This window comes from Rhinolophus sinicus, linkage group LG01 (genome assembly GCF_036562045.2).
Source record: "Rhinolophus sinicus isolate RSC01 linkage group LG01, ASM3656204v1, whole genome shotgun sequence".
Taxonomy (NCBI): domain Eukaryota; kingdom Metazoa; phylum Chordata; class Mammalia; order Chiroptera; family Rhinolophidae; genus Rhinolophus; species Rhinolophus sinicus.
The window spans coordinates 260770-283976 of record NC_133751.1 but is presented as its reverse complement, the minus strand read 5'-3'; the positions used below and the strand labels follow the sequence as shown (position 1 = coordinate 283976).

General features: G+C 46.4%; 1 protein-coding gene and 1 pseudogene across 13 annotated transcripts in view; one reads left to right on the top strand and one right to left on the bottom strand.

Annotated features, from left to right (window-relative positions):
* The first annotated feature begins 424 nt into the window (after nucleotides 1-424).
* The window catches only part of PCNT (pericentrin), a 111755-nt gene continuing 88972 nt past the window's right edge, over nucleotides 425-23207 (top strand). For 11 of the 13 annotated variants that reach the window (XR_012492119.1, XR_012492102.1, XR_012492108.1 and 8 more), the window contains exons 1-3: nucleotides 425-651; nucleotides 3327-3530; nucleotides 22781-22873. Coding sequence is in view for 9 of the 13 variants with exons in the window: in XM_074319981.1 (XP_074176082.1) it covers nucleotides 595-651; nucleotides 3327-3530; nucleotides 22781-22873 (354 nt within the window). In the remaining 4 variants the exon portion in view is untranslated. Of the gene's footprint in view, nucleotides 652-1031; nucleotides 1533-3326; nucleotides 3531-22780; nucleotides 22874-23207 lie in introns of all 13 variants that reach the window. The other 2 variants (XM_074320209.1, XM_074320125.1) reach the window with 2 other exon arrangements.
* LOC109437702 (dnaJ homolog subfamily A member 1) lies at nucleotides 9649-11325 on the bottom strand (annotated as a pseudogene).

Genomic DNA, 23207 nt, shown 5'->3' with positions numbered 1-23207 from the left:
AGAAGTGAAGTCACACAGCAGGGGAAAGAATCCAAGTGATCTTGCGGGCTGCCTGCGACTGTGAAATGAATAAAGGGCATGCCAGCGTCGAGGGGCAGAGTCACCGGGGCTCAGCCCCCTGAGGGGAGGGTGAGAGCGGTCTGGGACACACACAGGGTGAGACGCGAGCTGGCCACCGCAGCGGAGGCCAGTCCCGCTTACCGGCCAAGGGGCCGGGCTCCGGGAGCAGGACCGCCGCGGGGACGCCTGCGCAGACGGGGCGGTGCCTCGGCCCTTTAAAATCGACCAACCATAGAGAGGTCCGAGGCCACCGCGCGCCGCTGATTGGAGCGTCATAGCGCCAATCGGAGGCCGGCAGGAGCGGAGCTCCGCCCGGGCGGTTCCACCATGTGTGCGCATGCGCGAGGGCAGGAACCTGGCCCCTGATTGGCGGCAGGGTTGGCGGCACACGCCCGGGGACTGGGCCGGACGTGGGGCGGGCCCACGGTTGCGTGACAGTTGTCTCGGGGGAGGGCGAGGGGGAGGGAGTGTAAATAGAGCGAAGGCGTCTGTCCGGTCACCTTGCGGACGACCCCCGAGGAGTCCTGGAGGGAAATGGAAGAAGATGAGGAAGAGCAGCGGCGTAGGAAGGTGGAGGCGGGAAGAGCGAAGGTAAACGGTAGCGCTTCCTCCTCCTTCTTTTGCGCCGGTGTGGACTCGTAAGGGTCGGCTCCAGTGCCCGCCAGTGTCCCCTCTCAGGAGCGGACAGGGTCAGGCAGGGGTCGCCGCCGCACTCGTGCCCTTGCCCCTGACTCTCCTGGAAGCCGCCTCCCGGCCGCCGCCATCTTGAATCCGCCGCCGTGTGCCCGGACCCGCCCACGCCGCGGCCTCAGCCAATCTGCGGTCGGCGACTCGCGGCCCCTTCCTGGGAGGCTCGTGGGGCGCGTGGGCACTCGTAGGGCTGCGCCTGCGCTCGGGACAGGGCCCGGGAAGGGCGTGCCGGTGGGCTGGCGTCTCCGTCTGGACCCCGTCCCGCCCTCCCGTGTTTCTAGGGAAGCTGGCTTGGCGGCCTCCCTTTTACTGGTTGTGAAGCGGCCGGAGTCCGAGGCGCCCTAGAAGACTGGTAGCTTAAGAGCGCGCTGCGTCTCTGACTGTCTGCCCTCATTCGGACGCCAGTAGAAAGTGAAGGGAAGGGCGCTGTTCCCACGTCGCGTGTTCTGGACAGTCAGACGTCGCACCCCTGCACCCACATGCACACCTGTGGCTCTACCTTTCAGAGCTCAGGATTCCTGGAGGACTTCTAGGGCCTGTTCCCTGCGGTGCTGGGAGACACCGGCGCGCTCTGGAGGCTCCGTCTTCGCTTCCGTCCCTTTAAAACTGCATGCAGATTTTTGTTTTACTTGGAATTCTGCAGTATTTTTTAATATTAAAAGTTCTCTGCTGTTCCTGGGCCACGTGACTTGTTTACACTGCAGAATATCTGCCGCTCACCTGCTTAATATTCCCGGCGTCCAGAAGCTTGTGTTCTGGCCTCCTTGCTGTTTGAGACCCAGGTGGGTCGTCTTGAGCAGGTGAGGGTGGAGGAGCCCCCTGGAGCCTGCTCCATGCTGTGTTCCTAGGGAAGCTCCAGGCACCCAGACAGAGCCTCCTGGAATGGGGGCTACATCCCTGGGTTGTGGATGTGCCAGTAAGCCAGTGATCCTGGAGGCAGGTGTCTCCAGGCATGCTTTGGTCACCTCCCTTCTGCCAGGGTTGTCACAGAAGCTGTTCTGGTACTCGCTGTTTGGGGAGGTATTGTGGGAATTACCTGCATGCTGAATAGACCCAGCTCTAGGTGCAGAGTGGAGCACTTCGGCTGTGGCTCCAGCCCTACCCCGTGTGGCTGTGGGGAGTGACACCCTCTGCCAGCAGTGAATGAATGAGAGCCTCCAGTGCCAGCGACTGAGCGGAGAGCCCCAGGAAGGTGCTGCATGAGGTCAGGCTGCTCAGACCTCAGGATTTCACATGGATCAGTGCTGGCCCCTTCCCATGAGGAGCCACTGCATTAAAGGAACTGCTCAGAGCAGTTGGTGACTGGTGTGAGCCCCTGGCGGGGACAGCGTGTCCAATGGCGGGGTGACAGACGGGGGACAGACTGGCCTCGTGCAGGCTTCCTCTGAAGATGAAACTTCTGATGGGGATTTGAATAGGGAGGCTGTGGGTGGCCTGTTTTTTCCCCCTTCCATGTATGTGCCTGTGACATACATGGGAGCTGAAACTGGACCTGGGTTCAGCCCTGTGTGTGTCCCGAGCTTGCCATGCTTTGTACACGTGAGTAATTATACTTGAGGGAACATGGAGGGTGACGATTGGCGTCGTCTCAAGAAGGAACAAGACGCTTCCTGTCGGGCAAACACAGGCAAGAAACGAGGACCATGATGCCCGAAGGGAACTGTCAGACACGTCGATTTGAGGGAGTGGGAGCTGAGAGCAGTGACTGCGGGGCTGGTTTTGAAGGCAGTGTCTGTCTTTGACAGGTGGTTTTTCCCAGTGGACGGCCTTGGGTAATCCTGTGTTCATGCAGTGTACTCTTTCATTATCATTTACACAAACATTTCTTAAATGCGTTTGCTTTTATGACCACAGTTGCTATTAGAAAAGTTGATGTTAAACCTGATACCTTTTGAAGAAGTGTTAGTGGGAGATGCAGCGTAAGCAGAGTCTGAAACCCCGGATTGGAGAGATGGGACAGAGCTGGGGTTGTGCGTCGTGATGGGCGGCTCTCTGTGAAGGTCCCTGGTGCTTTGGTGAGCTGTGTCATGAAAACTAGAACATCTGACTTCATAACGGAGGATGTTAGATTGACCTGGCTTAATTAATTGTTTGCTATTTCTGTGCCTTGTCTCAGAATCTATGGCTAGGAAGTTTGGGCCAGGCTATATATTTCCTTCGTTGGGGGAGAAATGTGGGCAGAAGGGGAGAGATTTAGCTTTTATATAAACCTTAAATATGGCTTGATTAAGCTATCGTTCTTTTAAATAGGTATATTTTTAAAATATTATTTTTCTGTAAATTGCCAGGAGCTAGAAAAGCTGTGCTGCTGCTGGGCCATCTTGCCCTCTCTGGTCTGCTCACAGGCGTAATTAATTGACAGTCCCCAGGGGTGTAGTTCTGAGTGTAGATCCCGGCGTCACAGGCATTAATGCAGGCACTGTGTGTGGGGTGGGATCTGTTGGGTGCCGTGCGTCTAGCCAGGTGTGGCTGTGTGCGACGAGCCCCATGTCCCCTGCGAGCCTGCTGACTCTGTGGTCCTGCTGCGTTTTCCTCACCTACCTCTGCCTTTACTACTTCTCTACGTTTCTGCGCAGCTTGCTCACTTCCGACAGAGAAAAACAAAAGGTGACCGTGCGCATTCGAAGAAAAAGGCGGCGAAGAGGACGGGCCCGGCTGTCGATGCGCCTGTCCAGGAGGCGAGCCCGGTAGCCAGCGAGGACGGTGGAGGCGTGGGCCCAGGGGACGCTCGCCAAAGCTCATCGTGCAGTGAGCCCCCTGAGGGGGCAGGAGCAGCTCAGGTGAATGTTCTCAGCATCGTGCCTGTACTTTGCCTGTCGGTTCTTGCTGGCATGATTTACGAAAAGGGGTCTTTGCTCAGTGTTTGCCCATCATAAGTGTGGCAGGTGTGTTTTAGTTTACAAGAGGGGAGTGTACATCTGTGGTTTTCCTCATGCTCATCTCTGTACGCTCCTGAGAAGTTCAGATTGACTGAGGCGTTGTCAGTATGGGTGCTCGCTCTGGTAAGGGACGTCTGACACGAAGTGGTCCCTGGGGGCCAGCTGTGCGTTTGCCATCTGCCAGGCGTGTCTGGGGACACTTACACCATGACAGGCCTTCACCTCCTGTCAGATCCACCTGCTTGTCACTCTTTGTCTTTTTCCTTCCTCTGAACATGGGATGAGGAGGGAAGGGGTGAAGGTGTGGAAATGGGGTCTTTGTGGAGGAGACGCCGCCCTCTGCTGCGGGGCAGGTGTGGCAGGTGAGTGACGTGGGCGTTGGCGGTGTTGGCCTTGCGTGGTCTCCCGACCGTAGGTGGGCTCTCCTTGGGGCTTCGTGTGTGTTATGAGAGGGGCCTTGAACTGTGAGCGCCCCGCTGTGTACAGCTGGGCACATTCAGGTGAGGTGTTGGCTGTGGTGAGCGGGAAGCTGGCGGCTGAGGCAGAGTTTGACTCAAAATCAGGATGTGTCTGGCCTGCCTTATTGGAAACAATGGAATGATTGCCAGCGTGTGACTTTTACGATACACTACCTACAAATGTGGAATTATGCTTCTTTCGGAAAATTGGAAAATTGGAAGACTAGCCATGGTGCTCCCACGTTGCCTGGGGAGCAGCTGGCCAGACTGAGGTGGCCGCGCCTTGAGCCAGCTTGTGCCCAACTGGCTCTCCCTCCACTCCCTGTCCTCTGGCAGGTTTGCGGTCCATGTCAGTTCCTGTTCGTCAGTGTCTTCTAGATGTTTCTCTTGGGTTAGAGCAGCAGTTCTCAGCAGCCATGTCTTGGGCAGCTGAGATGATGGAAGCCACACTGAGAGGGCTGAGGATTCACTCCCAGTGGCTTTTCTCTGTATGTCCCTGCCTGGGCTCTTTGAGGAGAAAAGCTCAGAGTATAATTAACACTAATTTTTTGCTTTTACTTTCAAATCAGCAGTCTTTTAAAGATTTTTTTTTTTTTTAATTGGGGAAGGGGAATAGGACTTTATTGGGGAAGAGTGTGCACTTCCAGGCCTTTTTTTTCTTTTTTTTTTCTCCAAGTCAAGTTGTCAAGTTGCTGTCCTTTCAGTCTTAGTTGTGGACAGTGCAGCTCAGATCCAGGTCCAGTTGCCGTTGCTAGTTGCAGGGGGCACAGCCCACCATCCTTTGCGGAGTCCAACTGGCAACCTTGTGGTTGAGAGGACACGCTCCAACCAACTGAGCCATCTGGGAGCTCAATGGCAGCTCAACTCAAGGTGCTGTGTTCAGTCTTATTTGTAGGAGGCAGAGCCTCCCATCCCTTGCGGGACTCGAGGATTTGAACCGGCAACTTTGTGGTTGAGAGCCCACTGGCCCATGTGGGAATCAAATCGGCAGCGCTCAGAGCCAGGAGCATGGAGCCCCAACTGCCTGAGCCACCGGGCCGGCCCCAGCAGTCTTTTATTTTAAATTAAAGCTTATCTATTTTTTAGCTTTTCACTTTGAAATGAAGTCAGACTTGCAAAGATTTTGCAAAATGTAGCTCAGAGTAAAGGACGGGACCAACTTGCCTGTGGAGCACCTGCAGGCTCAGCTGTAGGGAGAACTGCTGGGCAAGCAGGACGCCAGACGCCATAGACTGGCTCGGCCTGGAGGGGGCTTCAGGTGCTGTGGGCGCGTCCCTGCCATCAGGTTCCCTGTTCCCTGCCAGCACCTTGTGTGTTTTGAAGGAAACGTCGTACTCAATGTGCCGCTGCCTTCCCTCCTGGCTGGGGAGAGATCACTCGCCTGTTTTAAAGATGGGGGCGAGTTGAGGGTCTCTGCTGGGGCGGCTGGGCTCCGAGAGAACGAGACCTGGCGGCAGCCATTGTCCTGTGTGCTGAGGGATCAGTCAGGGAGGGATCAGCAGAAGGCCGGTGGTGGTGCCCCTGCCAGCCCTGAGGGCATGCTGCCATGGGGCCAGTGATGTGGGTGAGGGGTCCTGTCCCAGAGTCCTTTGCCTGGAGCTGCATTCTGTTTCTAGTGGAGGCACCGATTGCCAGGATGGATGGACTTTTCTCAGTTTAGGGAAGGTCGTTCATTCCAAGTCCTAAGTCATGTGAGGGGCTGGGGCCCAGCGGTGTGGGGTTCTTTCCTTCTGGGTTTTTGAATCAATTAGACTTTTGGCAGATGGACGTTTCTTGTTGTGCTCAGCTTAGTCTAGTACTGAAATAAAATTGCATTTTACGCCGTCAGCTGATGGGGTACCTGGTTAGTAGGATGCTGTACGTTTGCTTATCCACAAGCACAGAAATTGATCAGATCACGCAGTATTGATGCGGTGCTTGAGAAGGCCAAGTCCCTGTAAGAGGAAACTGAGAATCATGCGTTATTTTGCACAAAGGTTCATGTTATTTTGGTTTTACTTACGTGTCTTTTAGGATGTCTGCCAGTGACACATATGATTAGGTGTCAGGTTTTTTGTTTTGTATTTTTTAGCAGTGAAAAGAAATGGAATTACAGCTTTATGTAGAAATATAATGACAAGTATTATTTATGGTTGTGGGTGTGTATATGGTCCCATTCGTCTGCGGCCACGCTGTGACAGAGGGCCTTAGATTATCCTTTGCAGGGACCCTCACGCCTGGTGGGCTGCAGAGCCCACTGCCGCACTCGGGTTCCTGGGCTCCGCCTTTGCTCTGGCACTCCAGGCTTCACTCTGCTGCTCATGGCATCTGTAAAGGAAAAAGGCGTTGTTTGCACTCAGTTTCGTAGTGGGACTTAAGAGTTGGCGATACTTGATGGGAAGCTGTGACAGTCCAGCTGAGGGAGACAGCAGTGTGGCTGGTGGGGGGTGCCTGGATGCGCATGCGGGGTCACCTCCTATAAGGTACTTCACCTCTGCTCTCCCCCACACCCCACCGCTATTCTTTAGGCCTCCTTTAACTAGGGTATGTTTTCTGCCATCAGAAAGTTACTTGATGTTTAGTTGTGATTGCATTTCTTTTTAAAAGTAATAAACTGATACAGGTGGAGAAATACATGTGAGATTTGAATTACAATCAGAAAACCATGCCAAACAACACAGTCGTACTTTATCTGAAAGGGGTTTCCATTAGGGGAATGATGGAGCCTCCCAATTGAAAACCACTGCTTTGCTGTTTTATCAGCTACAGACCTTTTAGGTTTCTAACTCGGGTATTGGAGGAGTACCTTATTGCCGGAGGATGATCTGAGGAAAACCATTTTGACTTCTGTTTTCCGGATCAGAGGGTACATACCAGTCGTTAGCAACAGTGACTGTTGGGCTTGTCTGTTGTCGGGTTGTGTTTTTGTATTTTCTACCATAAGTCAGTTAGGTTCCTTTTTAACATTTCCCCCCTTTTGCAGTCTAATCAGACCACCAATCTAGTGTATCTTTTTGACCTCGTAAAGCTGTCTGTGTGCATTCAGAGCCTTTATAGCTCCCTTGATTGGCTGTCCGTGGCATATGTGCCTTCACTCTTTTCTGCATTTTGCATCACCCCATCAGGACCACAGAAGGTAGAACCCCTCACCTGGAGGATGGGTGGGAAATGTGGGTGGAGTGTGCTTTCGCAGAACTTGACTGTCCAATGACTGAGGAGGCAGATGGCCAAGGCAAAGCAAACATTTTGTTTCGTTTATGAGGTAATTTACTGCAGGTAGTAACTTTCCACTTAAAGCACCATTTTTAAACCCAGAAGCTGGTGAGATGCGTGGGTTTTTTCTCTAGAAAGATGAACATGCTCACACAGTGAAAGTTTTGTTCATGATTTGTGTTTATGAATGCTGGGAAGGACCTGTGCCTGGGTTTCTCTGCCCGGAGCCTCTGCCTGGCTCACTATTGTCTACAGAATTCCTCAGCACCAATCTTGGCTAGAGGTCAAGTGACAAAGACCCCCTTTTCCTGTCCACTGGCTTCTAAAATGGTGGGCAAGGGGCGAGTATTGTTAAAAGCTTTTTCCAGACAATTCTTGTCACTTTGACGAGCTAAAGGTAATCATAACCTAAACACATGGCCATCGGATGGTTCCCCGTCGGGTTCTTGGACATCTGCTCATTAGGTTTCCAGAAGTGAAGTCCCACACAGGGCGTTTTGATTGACATGTCTGTATTCCTTTGCAGTGTATTTGCTGAAGAAACCTTAGGGCGTTTTTTTCATTCTGAAGAATTTGCCACCTTTTGCATTTTGTTGTTGGCATCCCTGTAGTGTCTTGGGAAAATTCCTGCATCACCCCGTCTCTGGTCCACGGTGTCTGTAAACTGGCCCTTTGATCTAGACTGGAGGCTTGATCAGATGATGGTGGCAGTTTCAGTGGCAAGAATAGTTCGTAGTTGTGCATTTCTGTCAGAAGGCGCAGGATGCCTAGTGGTCTGTCTGGTGCTGTTGAGACTTTCAGCAACTTCAGGTCCTGTCTTCAAGGTCGTCCCCTGAAAGTTTCTCACGAGCTTTTTATCTCAGGTTTTAGCAGCCAGTGCGGATCATTGCCTAGAGCTGTTACTTCATCAGTGAGCGCAGAATACTAATACTTCAATTCTGCCATCCCGCCCTTATTCATTGCTTGGACTCTTCTATAAAGAGAGGTTTGTCTCACCAGCTGCTTGGTTACCCTCGGGTACAGTGTGTAATAGAAAAGCAGGGTAAATGCTCGGCTCTCTCCCCTTGTTCATCAGTTTGAAAAATAGTGACTTGTCTGCTTTGCTGCGCTTCTCCAAGTGTGACTGTGGAATGGGTTTCTTAAGCACCACTGTAAATCCGCCTGTTTTCCATGGATTGGACATGAGCTGCCTTGAGTGTGTCCTATGACGCTCGGGTTTCCCATCTTTGGCTAATGAGAGCATCTTCAGTGTGACCCACCACCGTCGCCATGGTGGTGTCCTGGCTTTTGGGTAGCAAGTGTTCCGGGTCACATGCACATGTCCTGCCCCAGGCCTGGAGTCGGCTGTTGACAGCTGGCTCTGTTAGTGGGAAATAGTATTTAGAAACCTGATCTGGACTCGGGGGATTTCGTCAGTACTGGCTGAGTCACTGTTTCTGCCGTGTTTCTCGGAAAATAAGACCTAGCTGGACAATCAGATCTAAGGCGTCTTTTGGAGCAAAAATTAATATAAGACCTGGTCTTATACTATATAATATTATACCGGGTATTATATTTATATTATATTAGACCCGGTCTAATGTAAGACCCAGTCTTATACCCGGTATTATATTATAGTGCACCTGGTCTTATATTATAGTAAAATAAGACTGGGTCTTATATTAATTTTTGCTCCAAAAGACTCATTAGAGCTGATTGTCGGCGAGGTCTTATTTTCAGGGAAACGTGGTAGGTCATTTCAGTGACTAGTTAGGATTTGTTTTTAACAGTTTATGAGTTAATACTGATATTTTCATGTCCGTAATTTAGGATTACAGAGTTTCTGGTTAAGTTTGAAAAAATCTTATCATTACCCATGTACGTTCCTAACATTGACATAGTTGCCATGTGCTTTTCTCTCTGTCGTTTTCCAGTACCGGGATTGTTACTAACCATATGATTCGGAAGCAGCCTATGATTTCTTTACAGATGTTTTTCTCCTTTTGTCCCCACAGGGACGTGCAGTCAAATTATTTTGTTTCAAAGTCACTTGAAATAATTCTGCCATGTGTGATTAAGCCATCAACTTACTGTATAGTTATATTTGTTTGTTTTATTTTCATGTTTTTGATTTTTTAACCATTTATTTAATTTTGTTTTATAATTATGTAAAACGTTGATGTGGTTCCAGAATTAATAGGCAAGTGTGTTCAGATAATCTGATTACTGTATGTCTCTCCCCTGGAACCTGTTTCTTTCTTTGCTTTCTAGGTTACCATTTAAATTAGGTGTTCTTTTTTTTTTTTTTTTTTTTTTTTTGAGTTTATTCTTTTTTTTTTAATTAAAGTTTATTGGGGTGACAATTGTTAGTAAAGTTACGTAGATTTCAGGGGTACAATTCTGTATTTACATCATCTATAAATCCCATTGTGTGTTCACCACCCAGAGTCAGTTCTCCTTCCATCACCATGTATTTGATCCCCTTAAACCTCATCTACCACCCCCTCCCCCCAAGTTTATTCTTCATTTAACTTTTAAAACACTACTGTAGTTGAATATTAAAACAAAAACAGTGGCAAGTAGTGAGCATGTTGTGGTTGCAGTCCTTGCCTCATTCACTACTGCCTATAAAGAGCCAGCAGTGAGTTGCTCACTGGCCCCGTTAAGAGGTCGGACACTGAACACCACCCCCAGGATGACGTTCATCATCCTCAGATGCGTCTCCGTTGTAGTGGCACCGTCTTGGTTTGGATCGAAGTCTGCCAGTTCTGCCTTGTCCATTTCATCAGTCTCTTCTACTTCCTTCCTTTCAGGTAGGAGTTTTTCAAGCAAAGAGAGTTTATCAGGAGAGAGAAAGCCATTCTCAGGAAAGTTTACCTGAAATTCGATGATCAGGCGACCCTTTTCATATGGTCTGCGATAAATCGGCCTTCATTTAACACACTTGACACCGCCATGCTGGACAATCTGACCTGGATGACAGGTGATGACTGGTTCGGTTGTCAAGAGTAGATATTGGCGTTTGGAAGCCACACAGTGCTTCAGCCAGCTGTATGTCCTTACACATGAAACGGTCTTCCCCTCGTCGAGTAAAAACAGCATGGTCTTTCTGATCTAAAACGATAACATCTCCAGGCTCCAGTCCTGGTTCTTGGTCTCCTTCACCATGGATTGTTATCTTCTGGCCATCTTTCGTGCCTTTGTCAATATGAACTTTTAAAATCTTCTCTTGGACTATCTTCCTTCCATTGCAGCTTTTACATCCATCTTTAAGACTGATCCCTTCCCCATGGCCCTGGCGCTCCATGCACACACACTGAATTTGCTGAACCATTCCAGGTCCTATTTGATGAATTGTTATCTGCATCCCAGTACCTTGGCAATTGGGACAGCACTCTACTGCTCCTTTCTTACCACCTTGGCCTTCACATTTGTCACAAATCACATTCTTTTGCAGAGCTAGTTTTCTTGTTGCACCATTATGTAAATCTTTTAAGGTTACCGAGAGCTGATGTACAACATTTTTGCCTCTCCTTTCTCTCTGCATCCTTCCTCCTCCTCCAAAAAACATATCAAAGATGTCCATGGGGGAGCCAAAACCATTACCTGCTCCACCTTCTTTAATTGCCTGTTCTCCTCCTTTGCCATATAATTCCGTTCCTTTGCATCAGAGAGCACTTCATAAGCTTGAGAAATCTGTTTAATGTTTTCTCCTTCATTTGAGTTCTTATCAGGGTGGTACTTCAAGGCCAGTTTCCTGTAAGCCTTTTTCAATTCTTCCTGGGTGGCATTGGGTCTGACCCCCAAAACATCATAGCAAGTGGTTTCTTTCACCAGTTTTGACAGCCTGTGAGAGGGCCGAAGCCGATGTGGGGGAGTGGGAAGGAACGTGTTGCTGTGTCTCAATTAGGTTTTCTTCTCATTACTTCTTTTTACATAGAGGCAAACACGTGCACATACTTATCCTCACCTCTCGCAGCGGCCCCCGCTTCCCATACTCGCTGCATCTGCTTTTCCCACTCACTCACTGTATTCTGGAAGGCTCCCCACAGCAGCACAGGGACATCCTCTCTCTCCTTTTTAAAACAGCCTGTTCTCTTGTAAATCATGTGTAATATGAGAAGTGTTGGTCTTTTATGTCTTCTGACATGTTTACTGATTGCAGTGCTTTTATTTGTATTGACTGAAGCTTGGTCAGGTATCATTCTTCCTTCAGCCTGAATCCTATTCACAGTTTTTGGGTAGTGCAGGTCTGCTGATGAATTTTCTTGGCTTTTCTTTATTTTTGTCTGAAAATGACTCTTCATATTTGAAAGATGCTTTTGCTGGACATGGAATGTCAGCCTGGCCGGCTAGCGTTGCAGTACCTTGACCCTGTTGTCCCGTTGGCCCCCGGCTGGCATGGTTTCTGAAGAGAAGGCAGCCGCCCTTGCAGACTCTTTTCCTTTTGCGGGGAGCACTTTCGACATTTTTGTTTTTATCTGATTGCGAATTGTCTCATTGTGGCAATGAGTTGCCACATTGTGGCAAACCACATGTGCCCTGTGGTTTCCTTTGTGTTTATGCTGCATGGGCTTTGTTGACCTTCGTGGAATTTTGAGTTACAGTTTTCATCAAATTTGGGAAATTTTGGCCTTTATTTCTTCAAATAATTTTTCTATTTCCTCCCATCTCTCCCACTTCAGTGATTTCAAGTATTTATACCTCAGGTTGTTTGGTGTTTTGCTGTGGGTCACTTAGGCTTTGCTTATTTATTAAAGATGTTTTCCAGTCTGTTTCTCTGAGCATCTGCTGCTGGGTCCTTAAGTTCACTGATCTTTTTTTCTGCAGTGTATAATCTATTAATGCAATGTAGTGCATTTTTTTCTTGTTGCAGATATTTTGAATCTTCCATTTCATTCCTCATTATATTCATGTTTTCCTTTAAATACTGTGTATCAATATAATAGGTATTTGAATGTCTTTGCTAATTCTAATCACCTCTGTCATTTTTTTGGTATACTTCCATTGGCTTATTTTTCTCTTAGTTTTGGTCACATTTCCCACCATTTTGGCCTTTTTAATAAATTTTGATTGGATGCCAAGCGTTGTCAATGTTACTTGGTGAGCATCTGGATGTTGCTGTTTTGGTGTTGCAGAATCCAAGCCCGGAAAGAACCCAAGCGGCACTCTGAGAGTTAGGAGAGTCAGCTTTATTATGCCGGCGGGCTCAGCGGGATCCTTCCCAAAAGACTGAGCCCTTAGCGAGGTTTAGAGAAGGTTTTTATGGGTTGGGGACTTTCTTGAGTCGGGGAAGGGGCACATGTCGTCTGGTGATTGGCTCAAGGTGTGGCTTGGAGGGGGTTATGCGGAAGTGGGCTGGGGCTTAGGCTGGGGACTTCTCTCTCCACTTGGGCCACCATTTTAGCTCAGTTCCACGTTGCAGGGAACCATTTTAAGGGCAGTTTCCCCATCATTGGCAAGTGTTTTAACTAATTTTTTTGGTCTTTTTATTGTTGATTTATAGTTCTTAATATTCTTCATATTTATCATTTGTTAGATATATGTGCTGTGAATGTCCCCTCCCCTGCCCCATCTTGCTTGCCTAGTTGTTTTCTTAATGGTGTCTTGTGATAAGCAGATGTCCTTAATTCTGATGAAGTTGAAATAGCAATTTTTCCTATGGTTAGTGCTTATTGTCCTGCCCCCAAAATCTCCTAGTCCTAAGATCATAAATATATTCTCCTGTGTCTTCTTGAAGCTGTGGTCTGGTTTCCATGTTTAAGTATAAGATCCATCTCAAGTTACTTTTTGTGTATGGAGTACCTTGACTGTTAGAACTATCATTTAGTTTTGCTAGTTTCTGAACTTTAAATAAAAGGAATAACCTACCTAGTAAATGTGTCTTGAATCCGGACCTTTTTCTCCAACGTCTTGTTTATGAGGTTCATCCATGTTAAGAGCTATAGTTGACATTTCACTGTGTGAATGTTATCTCAGTTTGTCGATTCCACTATTAATTGGCTTTGCTATGAACATCCTCATAACCTCTCTGTGTACCTGTGAACATGTTTCTGTTCGTGTTATAAGTAGGTATGTAATTGTTGGGTCACTATGTATATATGTATGTTCAACTTGCATACGTTGAACTGTGTTGTAAAATCGTTGTTCAGTTTATAGTTTCAGTAGTGGCCTATGGGAGCTGTGGTTGTTGCTTAACATCTATCTATGATTGGTATTGACAGTCTTTTCTTTCCCCCCCCCTTTCTTTTTTAACAGAGTTGGTGGGTGTGGAATGAAGTGTATTTTATTTTTATTACTTTTTAAAATAATTTTTAAAATTTTCAATTGTAGGTGACATACAGTATATTTGTTTCAGGTGTACAACACAGTGATTAGACATTTATATAACTTTTGAAGTGATCACCTCAATAAATCTAGTATCCATCTGACACCATACATAGCTATTACAATGTTATGCTATACTTTACACTTCCGCGACTATTTTGTAAATACTAATCTGTACTTCTTAATCCCTTCTCCTTTTTCACTCATCCCCTCAACCCCCCCCCCGCCCATCTGACAACCATCAAAATGGTCTCTGTATCTATGAATTTGTTTTTGTTTGTTGGTTTATTTTGTTCTTAGATTCCACATATAAGTGAGATCATATGGCATTTGTCTTTCTGTGTCTGACTTACTCCACTCAGCACAAGGCCCTATAGGTCCATCCATGTTGTTGCAGATGGCAAGATTTCATTAATTTTTATGGCTGAGTAATGTTCCATTGTATATATGTACCACCTCTTCTTTATCCATTCATCTGTTGACGGACACCCAGGCTGTCTCCATGTTTTGGCCATTGTAAACAATGCTGCAGTGAACATATGGATGCACAGGTCCCTTTGAAGCAGTCTTTTGGGTTTCTTTGGATAAATACCCAAATGTGGGATTACTGGATCCTTCTTCGTCTCTTGTTATAGCCTTTGTGGTAAATTCTACTTTGTCTGGAATATAAGTCTTACTACCCAGCTTTTTTTGTTTTTGTTTCTGTTTTCATGAAATAACTTTTTCTATCCCTTTTATGTTCAGTGTGTGTGTGTCTTTCATTCTGAAGTGAGGGTCTTGTTTTCTTATCCATTCAACCCTCCTGTGTCTTTTGAATGGAGTATTTAAACCATTTACATTGAAAGCAATTTTTTATAGGCATATAGTTATTACCCATTTATTAATATTTTTGCTATATATGTATATATTTATTTATTTCATCTTAAAGAAGTGCCTCTAACATTCCTTGTAATACTGATTTGGTGGTGATGAACTCCTTTAGCTTTTTCTTGTCTGGAAGCTCTTTATCTGTCCTTTGATTAAGTGATAGCTTTGCTGGGTAATCTTGATTGAAGGTCCTTGCTTTTCATCACTTTGAATATTTCCTGCCAATCCCTTCTGGCCTGCAATGTTTCTGTTGAGAAACAATCTTATAGGGGCCCTGACAATCTTATAGGGGCTCTATTGTAGGTAACTAACTGCTTTTCTCTTGTTGTCTTATAGATTTTTCTCTTTTTCTTTAACCTTTGGCATTTTAATTATGATGTGTTTTGGTGTGGCCTATTTGGGTTTATCTTGTTTGGGACTCTCTATGCTTCTTTGGCCTGTATATCCATTTCCTTCAGCAGGTTAGGGTAGTTTTCTGTCATTATTTCTTCAAGTAGGTTTTCAATTCCTTACTCTCTCTCTTCTCCTTCTGGTACCTCTACGATGCACATGTTGGTACGCTTTGGTGTTGTTCCAGAGGCCTCTTAAACTCTCCTCAGTTACTTGGATTCTTTTCTTCTTCTTGCTGTCCTGATTGGGTGTTTTCTGCTAACTTATCTTCTAAATTGCTGATTCAGTCCTCTGCTTTATTTAATCTACTGTTGATTCTCTGTAATGTATTATTCATTTCCATTATTGTATTCTTTATTTCTGACTTAAAAAAAATATTTTCTGTTTCCATTTTTATGTTTCCTATCTCTTTGTTAAAGTTCTCCCTGAGATCATTGAGGATCCTTATAACCAGTGTTTTGAACTCTGCATCTGGTAGATTGCTTTTCTCCTTTTTGTTTAGCTCCTTTTCTGGATGTTTGTTCTGCTTTTTTCATCTGGGACATGTGTCTTTGTCTCCCCATCTTGTCTGCCTCCCTGTGTTTGTTTCTATGTATTAGGTAGGGCTGCTATGCCTCCTGGTGTTAGCAGAGTGGCCTTACGTAGTAGGTGTGCTGTGGGGCCCAGTGGCATAGTCTCCCTGGTCACCAGAGCCAGGTGCTCCAGGTGAGTCCCTCGTGTGGGTTGTGTGTGTTCTCCTGTTGTAGTTGCGCTTTGGTTGCTGTTTGCACATCAGTGGGAGGGATTGACCCTCAGGCTGATTGGCTGTGAGGACTGGGGGTGACTGCAGTAGAGGAGATGCTGTGCAGGGGCTGACCCTACAGAGCAGGGTTCGCTTTAGCAGGGCTCTGGTGCCTGCCCCATCTGTCCTTTGGGTGTGTCATCCTTGGAGGTGGCTGGGTGATGCTCTGGCTGGGTCTGAAGCTGGCCACTGTGCGTGCCAGCCCTGGGGCTGCTTAGGACAGTCCTGGGAGAGGCCAAGCTGTGAACTGTGAACTGAGGCTGGCTGCCGCTAGTGCTGGGCTTGGGGTTGCTCAGCAAGAGGTAAGGGACACGCTGAGGCCAGGTGCTGCTCATTTGTGGTTTGTGAACCTTTGAGATTTTAAGGAAATCCACAGCATGAGCCAAGATAGGCTGCTTGTATAGAAAAGCCGCTGGAAGCGGCTTGGGGGAGCGTGTAAGTTGGGTGGAGCTAATGAACGGTTTTAGCCAGGTCATAGTGACTCAGACGTGGTGGCCGTCTGCGTGTGGCACACTGGGAGGGTTGAGGGCTCAACAAAAGAACAGTGACTCCTGCCAGCACTTCTCTCTGGAAGAAAGCTGCCCTTCCAGCCCTCACCCTGAAGCCAGACCACTTAGTTTCTCCCTGTGTGTCTCTGTCACCTTTCGAGCTGCTGTCCCAGCACTGCAGCTCAGAGTGAATGAGTCTGTCAGCAAGGGTGTGGGCCCTTTAAGAGGAACACCTGGGACTCCAGCCATACTCTGGTTCATGCATCCACAATCTCTGCTAGTTTTCACAGTCAGAAGTTATGGGGACTTCTCTCCCCAGCGTCCCCAGCACTGGCACCCTGGACTGGGGAGCCTGGTGTGGGGCTGGGGCCCCTTGTTCCGTGGGCAACCTCCGCTGCCGAGATACCCTCCTTATTTTTAATGGTCCTACACAGATGTGGGGACCAGCCTGTTCCGCGTCTCTGCCCCTCCTATCAGTCTCGAGGTGGCTTCTTCTGTATGTCCTTAGTTGTAGAACTTGAGCTCAGCAAGATTCCGGACGATTCTTGATAATGGTTCTGTAATTTTCTGAGGTGGTTGTGGGAGGAGGTGAGCACAGTGCTTATGTACTCCACCATCTTGAGTGGAAATCTGGAGTGGAGTGTATTTTAGTGGAGTGCAAGATTGGTCAAAAATTCAAAAAAAAATCACAGTGATTCATTAACAGACTAAAAGGTAAAAGTCACGTGATCAGCTCAGTTGATAACAGACAAAGCACATGTTTCTGCGAGAGTGACCCGTAGTTTTCCCTTCTTGTCGGGTTTTGTGTTGAGGTTATGCTGGCGTCACACACTGAGCTGAGTTGAGCGGGGTCCTTTGCTGTGGGTGAGTTTGTTTAAGACTTCGAAGCCATTGGGGACTGAAGTTTTCTTTGTATCAAGGCTCTTATTACAGAGTCAATTTACTTAAGAGTTATCTCACTGTTCAGTTGTGCTTTTTCTCAGATTTTGTCCTTTCATGGAATGTTTCAGTTTGGGGCATTAAGTTGTTCATAGGAATATTTTCTTCTTAGTGTCTGTCTGTGGCGTCAGGGTTGATAACCCTTTTCATTTTTTTAATGATGAGTCTTTGTGCCTTTTTAAATCAGTCTCAACACAAGTTAATCATCTGTTCTTATAAAAGAATTAATTATAGCCTCAATTCTTTTATGTAGTATATGTTTCTTTAGTTTTCTTAGTGTATGTGATTTCTTATTTTCAATTATCTTTGGTTTAATTTGCTATTGTGCTTGTAACTTCTTGAGAAAGACATGCAGATTACTAATAATCAGGCTTTAAAAAAATAAACAGTTAGCCTATTGATTTTCCTCTAGACATTCACAATTTTTCAAAATTTTTTTAATTTTTGCAGCACGGATTATTTTTTAGTTTACATCCTCATTTTACATGCTTATATTAAAATTTTCATGTGCATGGGTGAAATAGGAAGCATGTGTAAGATGGCCCATTGTCTTCCTCTTGTGTGTTGAGTTATGAATCAGATTTCTAGATAAGGCTGTTGTATGTTAAAATTAGGGGTGTACCATCGGTGCTGTAAGAGGAGATGTTTTACTGACCTTCTCTCTGGTCATACAATTGCACATGATGAGTTCAATCAAAACAAGAAAGTTTTTTGATATGCTATAAAATAATTTTTCCCCTTCTTCCACCACCCGCCCTCCCCCCCCCACTCCTGTTTAAGCCATTGTTTCTCAGTCTAGTTGTTTAGGGCTTCCTGGCCCGTGCTGGTATCATGAGCCTTGTGCTCCCGCCGGTTGAGGAAGTCGGTCTCCGGTCGCTCACAATGGCTGCCAGCCACTCACGCTGGCCATTGGCCACTCCTGGTGGCACATGGTAGCCCGTGGCACCTCACACCTACCTCCGGCTGCTCATGGCAGCCCAGCTCCAGGGAGAGCTCTACAATCTCAGCTGTAGAGGGTGCAGCTCACTGGCCCATGTAGAAATTGAACTGGTGATTTTGGCGTTAGAAGCATGGCGCTCCAACCACCTGAGCCACTGGGCCAGCCCATTGATATGTTATAAAGTAATTAATGACAATTCCTGAGAACTTAAAATGCCTTTAATCTAAGTATAGGTGGTGCTAAGATAGGAAATATCTTGTGTTTAGAATAACGTTCTGAGAAGTAAACTTCCAGCACAGGTTCGCTGTCCCACGCTCAGTAGCAGAAGGCTGCAGCGCATTGTTCCCAGGCGCCTGGCGCTCCCTGCGGCCGGAGCCCAGGGAGCCTGCTCTCAGGTGCTGGGCCTGTCTGTCGGCGGAGTGTGAGTCCTTGAAGAGCCTTGAGGTCGTCACAGTGCTTTAAACCTGATTCAGGGTGTCTGTTTTATTTCACCCATGTCAGGCCATTTTGTGAAGTTTAGTGCTCATGTGGAGTTTAATGAGCTTATTGAAAAACATAAGAATATAAATATATGTGAAATAGTAATTCTTTCCAACATATAATAAATTGCTAATTTTGGTTCAAAAAGTGTACTGTATTTGATACACTTGTTACCTTAATGCTCATTAACTGTTAGGTAAATATAGGTAATTTCTATACAGATGATTTCTAGCCTAAGTTTATTCCTTAATAATCTAATTGGAGTGCTTACTGTGTAGTTTTGAACCTCTTTAGAAATAGAAAAATAACTGAAAAACAATCTCTGAAGTGGAAAGCGTGCAGTTGGTGCTTGGATGTGCCACTTGTGCTGCCCGCTGCCTGGATGGCGGCCCCCGGCGGGCCTGTTGGTGGGGGGTGGGGTGGGGCTTGCTGTGTGATGAAGCCTGTTTCGCTGGGTGAGATAGTCATTCTTTAGTGTAACTTAACATGAAAGCTCTTTTCTGGGTTCAGAAAACTCAAAGACTACAAAATCAGAGATAGGTGACAGCTTGAAAATACAATGTAACGGCTACATGAAAATCCTGTAGCAAAAAGAAAAAAGAAAAAAAAAGGAAAGTCCTGTAGCAAAAATTGTAGAAGTTCACACATCATAATTTCTGTAAAAGATTTCTATTAACGTGTAGCTAACATACAATATTTTAGTTTCAGGTGTACACCACAGTTATTCATCATTTATATACCTAAAGAAGTAATCACTATAAGTCCAGCCACCATCTGACACCATCCCACACATTATAATTTTGATAATCCCTTTCAGTTAAAGAGTCTGAAGTCTTAGGATAAAGAAAGTAAATTGTTCCCCTGTGCTGAAAATGTAGAAACATATGGAAGTCTAAGAATATATAAATAAGGCATATTTGTAAGCAGCGTTCAGGTCTGAGTTTTTCAGGAGGTTATAAGGAGAATAGAACCGCAGGAGACTTGATGGTAAATATTCGGGATCTGGTCATCTTCCTTGGCTTGTTAGGTGAAGTGTGTGACGGAGAAGCTTTTTATTTAAATCGAGGCGATAGTCACCTCATTTTTGGCAGTTAAATCAGAAATGGCAGCAGAGCAGCACTTGACCTTTCAGTTATGCATCGTGAACAAAATAAAGAGAGGCCATTTCTTGTAAGAGAACCACCCCAAATCGCACAGTGGTGAAGAATTTTGGAAGAAAATCCCCTTTACCGAATTGTGGGCTGGAGGTTTAACTAGTGCTGTAGAAGGTTTAGGAAGCGTAATTCCAGAACTTTCCTTTCTTATATTCGTCTGGATTACCAGGAAAAATAGTCATCACTAGTCATCAAAAATTTATCATCTGGGTCTCATGGACCCTCTTTTCTTTTTTGTCCTTTTAAGTTGTTTTACATATAATTTACAGAAATAAGACAAAGCAACAATTTAAAACAACTGTTAGAAAGTTTGATACAAATCTTTGTGTATTGACGTGTGCTTTTAGCACCATGGGAGTGTGATGACGAGCAGGGGGAAAAGGACGAGGGACACAGGCTAGAATGGGGCTAATCGTTTATTATCTGATCAACTTATTTAGCAGCACGTAATAGCAAAAGACAAAGGCAATCATAGAATATGTTACTGTCCAAAAGTAAAGGTGGTTAAGACGAAACTACATACATTGATACCAATGTCATGTCACAGGAGTGCACATACACATAAGTTTAAGAGAGCCCAACATATATTTACTATTGATCAAAAATCACTTGGCTAAGTACACAAATAACATCAGTAAAGAGTATCCAAAAGCAGTAATAAGCTCTATAGAGTAATAATTATTACAGTAGATGCCAAAAGCTCACCAAACTGGGAGAGAACAATACTGGAAAAGTCATAGTTCAAAACCTTGCCAGGTCTGTAGGTGAGAGAAACTCAGGTGTCTTCCACACCATTGCTTGTTAATACCCAAGAATGCTATTGTTGCCTTTGTTGTTGTTGTTGTTAGAAGTTAGGACGTCTTCTGATCTTGTAAGCTGCAAGCTGCATACAAGTTTTCTAGATGCTAACTAGTTCTCAAGAAGACTAACCATGGGGAACAACACTGGAGAAGCCGGGAACCAGCCGACCCTCACCTGGTCCGTGGCTGGAAGTCAGGACATCCACTGGTGCTGTAAGCTGCATGTTGCTGGAGGTCTTCAAAACGTTAGAATGAGAAATCACCAATGACAAATGACCAAATGATGAAATACAGTAGTACCTCGGTTTCCGAATGTCTCCGTTGACGAACATTTCAGTTTACGGACGCCATAAATTTTATAGATCTATGATATCATTAGATAATAAAATTCATGCTAAATTTGCAGTTTTAGGTGTTGATTTTAAAGTTTCTGGAATGAATTAACCCATTTTGCATTACTTTCTACGGGGAAACCGTGCCTCAGTTTTTTAACGTTTCAAAACTCGAACGGTCTTCCAGAACAGATTAGGTTAAAAAACCGAGGTACCACTGTAATAATAATTACACTGCCAGCTGAGGTCTGTCTTATATATTTTCTCAGATGTACCTTAGAGCCAGGCTCTCTGTTCCTGCCTCCCCCTCTGGAAATGGCCAGTTCTGGGAGGGTCTGGCAGTTACTGATATGAATGCTGCCCATCCGGCCAAACGGCCAATTCATCTGGATAAGCAATATCTACTGTTGTTGCTTGGGACCATCAGCCCAAGGTCTTCCAAAGCCTGGCAACGTGCCTGTCACGTCGTCCTGATATAACTTAGCTAGTTCTTCACTTCATCTGCTGATGTGGGCGAAACAGACAGCAGCACAAAGAGGGAATTCTCTCAACCCCTGATCAAAAATTTCTTTAACCCTAAGCTAACTATCATCTCACAGCACAGACAGAACAGCAAACCTCATCTCGTATCTCCCCTGCTCAGGAGAATGAGACCAAAGGGGGAATTTACTCAACCCCTGATCACAGCACAGAAATCACCTCACATATAGGAACAGACAAAAGCTAATAGACAAAAGCTCACATCAACCAATGAGGGCAAATTTTCCTCATCTTCCCTACATGGAGGGATGGTGGGGCTTCTAGATGCTGAGCGTCGTGAATCGGTGTCCTTCCTGCGCTGAGCAGCTGGATGTGGCTGCCACACTTCCCCTTGTCCTCACATGCTGTTCTCTGACTGCTTCCTGGTTTTGAGAAAGTCGGTCGAGTGTCGTCCTGTGAAGACTTGTTTTGCTGTCGGTGGCCTTGAGTGCTGCTGGTGTGTGTTTGTGAACAGTCTTTGCTGCTGACTTTCTTCTCTCTGCCATTTTGGGAGGAAGATGAAAAGTCCTGAATGGATTGTCACGTTGAAGCCAAGAAGGATGGTCATCGCCCTCCTTCTGTTTTCGCATTATTTTACTTGTTAGCATGGTTGGTAGTAACAGATGAGTATGAGAAAATAATTCTTAGGAGGATGAAATAGTATCACAATACAGGGAAAACAAGACCGCTCAAGTCCATCCTGTGTCGTAGACACACAGCAGGGTCTTGTGGACCATGGAGTAATTGCAAGATAAAATATGTTCTTATTTTTTTTTAATAAGGTGGATTTTTTCATTGTTCTTTGGAAGACCAGTCTGTAAGAGAGAATAAAATTGTGAAATGTCAGTCTCCTTGACTGGTTATAACTGCCCAGAAAAGAACCTGGACAACTGTGGTTGGGTCGAGCAGGCCTCGGCCCAGAGTTAGTGGTGACGAGTGAACGGCTGTGAGGGTGTGAGCGATGTGGGTGTGCAAGTGCCTTCGGCTGACATGCCAGCGCGATCCTGTGGACCCACCCAGCTTTGCAGACAGCCGTCATCAGCTCAGTTGGCACAGCAGGTTGAAAGCTTATTGTGAATTTACAGTTCAAGAAGCCATTGGGAGAAAATTCATTGGAAAACTTTAAAGTTTGAGATAACTTACAGTAAGAAGCTAAAAATACCATTTCTACCAATTTCTAAGGAAAATTATATGTAGAGGAAAATCTCAAAGATTAAATATTTGAACTTATGAAACTAGTAGCTTGGAAAATGTGCATGCGTCTGAACGACTAGTTTGTTGCAAGGCTGCATTGAGTACCTACGTGTGCAGCCCCCAAGGGCACTGGAGAAGCAGAGTTCACAAACAGGAGGCTAGCAGCGGTGCCAGGTCAGTGAGCCAAATAGAGGCCGTGAGTTTGGGAATGCTGGCGGCAGACCGGGCAGACTGAGCAGGTGTGGGGCTGGAGGGCCTGAGGCTGCCGCTGGACGCTGCTGTGACTGCCCTCCCCGCCTTTCCCGTCTTAGCCGGAGGACCGTGCTGCAGCGAGGACGGAGGACTCAGCGAGGCTGCAGAAGCTGGATGCCGATCGCCCCGACCAGCCTGAGCTGCTCACAGAGGTATTCTTCAGGGTTCTCCTGTTCAGGGGTGCTCCTCGTCAGAGGAGGACGTCCAGACCACAGAGAGAACTCAGTCTCCAAAGGGCCCCCTTGCTCTCAGCGTGGAAACTGGGTGCATAGGGGCTGGTGGCAGAGTGGCCCTGCGTGGAAGGCCTCTCTCCATACCCTCTGAGTGAGCCCAGGTGGCCCTCCCTGTGACCTTTTGTCCTGGACAGTGAGGAGAGAAGGTCGCCTTCCACGCAGGCGCCACTCTGTCTTGCCCTGACCTTCCCCGGAAGTGACAGAGCCTGCTGTGTGTGGTGGCCTCGTACCCAGAGTGTGCGGGGGCAGGGGT